This window comes from Dryobates pubescens, chromosome 5 (assembly GCF_014839835.1).
Source record: "Dryobates pubescens isolate bDryPub1 chromosome 5, bDryPub1.pri, whole genome shotgun sequence".
NCBI classification, from domain to species: domain Eukaryota; kingdom Metazoa; phylum Chordata; class Aves; order Piciformes; family Picidae; genus Dryobates; species Dryobates pubescens.
The window spans coordinates 10,909,314-10,915,313 of NC_071616.1; the positions used below are offsets into that span (position 1 = coordinate 10,909,314).

The 6,000-nt window shown below is 45.3% G+C and overlaps 1 protein-coding gene across 4 annotated transcripts in view; it reads left to right on the forward strand.

Annotated features, from left to right (window-relative positions):
- Nucleotides 1-2,690, forward strand: part of DCAF5 (DDB1 and CUL4 associated factor 5) — a 73,188-nt gene extending 70,498 nt beyond the window's left edge. For all 4 annotated transcript variants that reach the window (XM_009900625.2, XM_054161592.1, XM_054161591.1 and 1 more), the window contains exon 9: nucleotides 841-2,690. In XM_009900625.2, coding sequence (XP_009898927.2) covers nucleotides 841-2,649 — 1,809 coding nt within the window. In that variant the 3' untranslated portion in view covers nucleotides 2,650-2,690. The remainder of the gene's footprint in view (nucleotides 1-840) is intronic.
- The last annotated feature ends 3,310 nt before the right edge of the window (nucleotides 2,691-6,000 follow it).

Consider the following 6,000-nt stretch of genomic DNA (forward strand, 5'->3'; position numbering starts at 1 on the left):
TTGAATCTGTGAGTAGAACTGGGAAGGGTGAGGAGATCTGTCATGTTTGCTATGAATTACCAGTTCCTTAGGGATATTGGTGGAGCTTCTTTGGAGCTTAATTATTTTCCTTTTCCCCTCCACACCAGGGAAATGGGTAAGGCTAGACGGACAGCACAGTCAAGGGTGTTGCTGTGGGTGAAATCCTCACACTTTACTACTGCTCTCTACTTCCAAGAGTAGCTGTTAAGTAAAATTCTTCTCCTTTACTTTTCCTCACTGAAACTGCTGCTGCATCTTGAGAAGATGTTGGATGCTTTCTTTCCTTCATGGCTGTTCCCTAAAGGGAGTAGTGCAGCTCTGCTTTTCAATTCCATGCATCTGGCTCCTTGCCTGCTGATCAGGTATGACTGACTAGGCAGCTGGAGGAAATGTTATTCTACATCACTGGCACAAGCAACTTCAGTTTCCTGGGAAACAAGTGCTTTCATTAGTGCAAAGACTGTATTGCAGGCAACAAACTATTCTTAATGTTAGTGAGTAAGCATCCCCTATTACATAAAAATAGAGCTCTGCACTTGGGCAGAAATTATTACACAATGAAATATTGAAATGATGGGTAATATACAGTGTGAGAGCTTTCAAGTTCTGGATAGGTGAAGTGGATCCAGGAAAAATACATTTGTGAAAGGGGAGAAGACGACCCAGATCTCTGGAATGCTTGTAGGTATGGATCTGAGGGGTAAAAATTAATCAAAGCAAGCTGCAGCTTGCAGTTCTGCTGGGTATTTGCACCACTGTTCTACTTCAGATGCTTATAGTAGTGTGTGACTTTGCATTTTCTGTTTTTTTCTGTTACAGATCTGGAGTCCTTATAAGCAGCCTGACTGCACAGGGGACCTGGATGGTAGAATTGAGGATGATTCACGTTGCCTCTACACTCACGAAGAGTACATCAGTCTTGTGTTGAACAGTGGTAGTGGTTTGTCCCACGATTATGCCAACCAGTCAGTCCAGGAAGATCCACGGATGATGGCCTTTTTTGACTCTCTGGTGCGCCGGGAGATCGAGGGCTGGAGCTCTGACTCAGACAGCGACCTCAGTGAGAGCACAATCCTGCAGCTCCATGCGGGAGTAAGTGAACGCTCAGCTTACAGCGAGTCTGAATCCTCAGCCTCTTTGCATCACTCCCCACCACATGTGGCTGAAGAGTCTGATGAAACTGCCTATAACTTAAGGGCCTTAAGATCAGCTGAATCCCCCTCAGCCAGAGAAGACGTGGCTTCTCGTCAGCAGAGGCTCTCTGCACTGAGAAAGTATCAGGATAAACGTCTGCTGGCCCTTTCCAATGAGTCGGACTCCGATGACAATACCTGTGAAGCAGAACTAGATACAGACCTTTTCCCTCGGCCCCGGTCTCCAAGTCCCGAGGAGAACGAATCCAGCAGTTCCAGCAGCAGCAGCAGTACAGAAGACGAAGAAGAACTGAATGAACGCCGCACATCTGTGAGGCAACGCAATGCACTGAGGCGTCGACAGAAGGTGCAAAAGGAGGAAAGGACTAGCACTAATGCAGAGAACGTGACACCATACATAGGTGAGGACATCTATGATTACCCCCAGATCAAAGTAGATGATCTGTCTTCTTCCCCAGCTTCTTCGCCGGAAAGGAGTTCAGCCAGCAAAGAGGTTCTCAAAGAAAGGACGTCCCCTTGTTCAGACAGCGAATCGGTGGAGAGAAAGATTTACAAAGCTTACAAATGGCTTCACTATTCTTACATATCATATTCAGCCAGTAAAGATGGGGAATCCTCCAGAGGAGATGGAGAAAATGATGAAGGGAAACCAGGAACTAGCGGAAGGCACAGTACAGCACACTCACTAAATAAGGAAGATGGTAGGAACTTGAGTTCAGTAGTTTCTCAAGATTCCCCAACTCTTTCTACTGAAAATCACAACAAAGAACCTTTAAGAGAATGTGGCTTGCTAGAAAATCCCAGTAACAGCCAAGCTCATGAACATGACAATCAGCAGCGGATGGAGGCTCAAGAAAATGTGTCTGAGGGCACTAGCAGTGGTGGTATAGAGCATCCTTTTGAGACTAAAAAACTCAACGGAAAAGCTAACTGCAAAGGGCTAAATAGTTGTACCGAAGAACCCTGCGTTCAGACTGCAGGACTTGTGGAACAGAAAAACAGCCAGAACTGTCAACCAGCATCAAGCCATCACTCACTGGTCCCTCCATTCTCCACTGTTGCCATCTGTAGCATGTCAGGTCACTGCTCCAGAAACCAGACTGATGACAGTGAGGAGAGGAGTCTGGACACCTCCTGCGTTAACCACAATAATGGCCACTTGCATCTTCGCCCTTCCTGCTTCAACAATGGACAGAGTTTTGGAGAGCAGGAGACTGTGACGCAAGGACTACAGGTGCACTCAAACCCTGATAATGGCAACCTTGTACAGATGGGTGTGACCTTGCACAAAGACTGCTGCCTATCTGAAATGGACTCCAACAGCTACAGCGTCAGCACAAAGGAGGATGCTGCCAACTTCCATCCTGTGGGCAGTGACAGCACTCAGTCTCTTGGAGGACTCAAAAGGCACAGAGCGGAGTTGGAAGATGCAGAGTCTGAGAGTTCCTCCTTAGAAAAGAAGTTAAAAACATGATAAATGCAAATGTCTGTTGTAGTGTATACTCTCTCGAAAAAAGGAAAGGAAAAAGAAAGCATTAAAGGCCCATAGAGCTTGGGTCTGAAACATTGCGTTTGATTCTCCGTTCCATTCTTCTGTGGATCTGTTTTAGATTGCCGGTGGTTCATGCTGTATAAAAATCCAACTTACTCCTTAATGAGACTGAGTCTGGTGTACCCATACAAGGTTCTGTTTAAAGTAAATCCTTATTAAGAATTATTGACTGAACTATTCTTGTGTGAACGTGTGTCATTTGTTCAGCCAGCCAAAAAAAGATGACTGCTTTCAGTGTTAATTGTTCTTCTAGGAAGGCATTTTTCTGTGCTGACACTTACTACACATTGCAGACTGAAGAATGATGCAATTGTGTTGCACTGGTGGCAGCTTGCAGTGTGTGGGGGCTTTTTCCTGAGAAAACCAGGGAAGAAATCCTACTCTGCTTCAGGAGCTAAAGAAATGCAACCATTAGGATATTTCTAGAACTGACTGGCATCTTTAGAAATGGTATTTCATTAAGCACTTGCTTCTGATAGAGTTCAGTGACATTGTTTTTATGCCAATAGAAAAGCTATGGGAAGTGAGCTTCTTTCCAAAATCAACTTCAGGCTGTTCCTATGGTGACATTCAATTTGGTTTGGGGTTTTTTTTTTTTTGCTTGGGGTTTTGTTTAGGCTTTGAAGAAAAGAAATGGGCAACACAGTGTCATCACTGTACTACAACGTGATTGTTTGGCAAGAGGAAGGTATTATGCTGTAGGCCTTACTCTAACCAAAGGCTGTTAAAAATCAGGCATGCTTTCTGTGAGCTGAACACATAGAGGTTCATTATCAAGAAAATGGCTCTTGAGTGTTGGGAGGTGGCTTGACTGTAGCCTCCTTTTGGGAGGCAGCAGGCCAAAGACTAGACAGCACCAGGATGGGTAATGTACCTGATTCCTGTTAACAGCAACACTTGGTGAAATCTCGGCCCAAAGCCCTGAATAAGTTGGCACTGGAGATCAAGGTTGACTTTGCACTACTATGCTGCAAATACTTGAAATTGCAGACAGGTAGATGGATTCAACAGAACTGCTTGTGTAAGGGAGGGCTTGAGAGAAACATCCCCATGTGTTGAGGACACTGGGACTCAAAGTCTGTCAATGGGAGCTTAAGCAAGAGCAGAGCTGGCTGCCATGAGCTGGCATACACTATAGGTGTACAGAAGCCTTCCTTGCCTGGGCTCTGTTTTCAATGGTACTCCACTTCAGTGAGTCCTCTGAGTTCTGGCATGCCAGAACTGGTGAAATTGCACTTGCTTCCCTAGCAACAAGGTAAAGAGAGTCAGTGTGTGAAGTAAAAGAAACCACCCACAAAGCACAGGAAAAGTATGTGCTTGTGCTTTGCAGTGCTGATAACAGAAAAAGTGGCTGGTTTGGACTCCAGTAATTGTTATAGGCATACAAGCCCAGTGCTTGAGAAGGGCTAAGTTGTTTTAAGGACCAGGAGATCTTTGCCTTTCATACAACTCTAGCAGTGCTGCTGTAGAGCACTAATGTCAGAGTACTTATTTCATATGCACCAGATACCTGGTACCTGGGGAAAGAAGGAAGATGCTCTGTTGAAACATGGTGAAAATAACGGAGTGCTTCAGAAGGAGGCCTGGAGGGAAAGGTTTGGGGGGGAGAGAGAACATGAGCTGAAAAATGTTGCAATCGCTTTTTGCCCATGCTTGATCAGCTGTGTGAGGTGAGAATTTGGAGCATATGATGTGTTGAAGAAGCACATAAGGTGTCTGAAAGAGATGCTGTCAAACAAGTGGAAGTGACAATAAGAATGAGCTGATACTGTGTTACCTTACTGGAAGACAGTTCTGTGTTGATAACTTGACCACTGCAATCAAGGTCACTAGAGAAGTGTCCTCCTTAGTTGTATAAGCATAGTACTGTAAGTGCTGGGGTTTAACCAACATCATGTGGTTACCAATTCAACACTTTTTTGTTATTTACACAATTAGAAAGTGTTCTCAGCCATTGCTTTTGCCCTCCTCCTCTAAGGAAGGCCCAGCTCACTGGCAAGTGAGCACCTCCACTCTCCTTTGACATGGTTGTCTGTTCTTTGCATTTTCTCAGATGCTCTGTGCTCTCATTTCTGGCTCTTCTGTTTGTTTTCCAAAGCAGAGTAAAAGCTGCTGGGTTTGGTGTTAGCAGTCCTCTACAGACTCTAGGCATAAAGGTTTGCTGTGGTTTCCCCAATGACAGCCTCCAAGCCGTCTGCGTGCTTCTTGTTTCTAGTTTGTCAAGCAGGAGAGGGACGGTAGGCTGTGAATCTTAACTTTTTGTTCACAGGAAATTTCAGTGAACTCAAATGTACCTTCTAAATCTCAGTGGGTTCACCTTCTCACATAAATAATGCAGCTGCTTGGTGCTGATAACACTTATCTGGAAAGGACCAAAGAAAAGCAAGCAAGCAGCAGCATGTCTGCTGCAGGTAGCCAGCAAGGAAGACAGCTGCTTTTTTGTAGGTTTCTTTGTATTGCCATTGATCCTGAGAGTGTGCTCTTTACCCCTGCACTGGGGGTGCCAGCTGTGCAGTGTGCTGGAAGTTCCTCAGGCTGCTGGACGTGAGTGTTGCTGCGTGCGTGGGACTGTCACTCCCTGTTCAGGGGAAAATCTGCACAAGTTTATCTGAAGAGACTTCACCTTTTCTAATAATCTGTGCCATGTACTGAGAAATGAAAAGGCTGTGTAAATATTGAACTGCCTTGCTAGCTGCTATGTACTTACCATCCAACTTGTTACAGCAAGAAATGTTCTAGGCCAGGTTGTATGGTTCATCTCCAGAAAACTTCCAGTGGGGAGAGGAAAACTCTCCCTTACATCTCTTCATAGCACTTCAGAGAGAGAAAGGTTTCATCCTGTTTGTGAGAGTCAAAGCTGACTCTTCCTCTGCAGCACAAGCGACCCTGGGACTTCTCCCGGCTTCCAAAGATGCAGGATATGAAATGTTTCAACTGAAGTTCTGAGGTTTTTTCCAGCTCTCAAGTGATCCTCTTACCAAAGCTGGTGAATCTTCTCCAAGGTGAGTGGCTCAGCAGAGATCACACTTTGCAGTTGACAACCAGCTCTCTCTTGCAGACAAAGCACAGGCAGAAAGAGCTGCCTCGAACAGGGAGGAACAGAGGGGTTTGACCTTGGGCGTAGCAGTTAGCTGCAGTATGTTCTGAAGTGCAGCCTGCTGCAGTAGAAGTAAGAATGGGGAAGGATGGCTAATTTCAGAACCTTTTCTTCTCCAGAAATTGCAGTGGATTATTTTTCTCCCAAGTTTCCTTCAAGTCCCTGCTTCTGTGCTC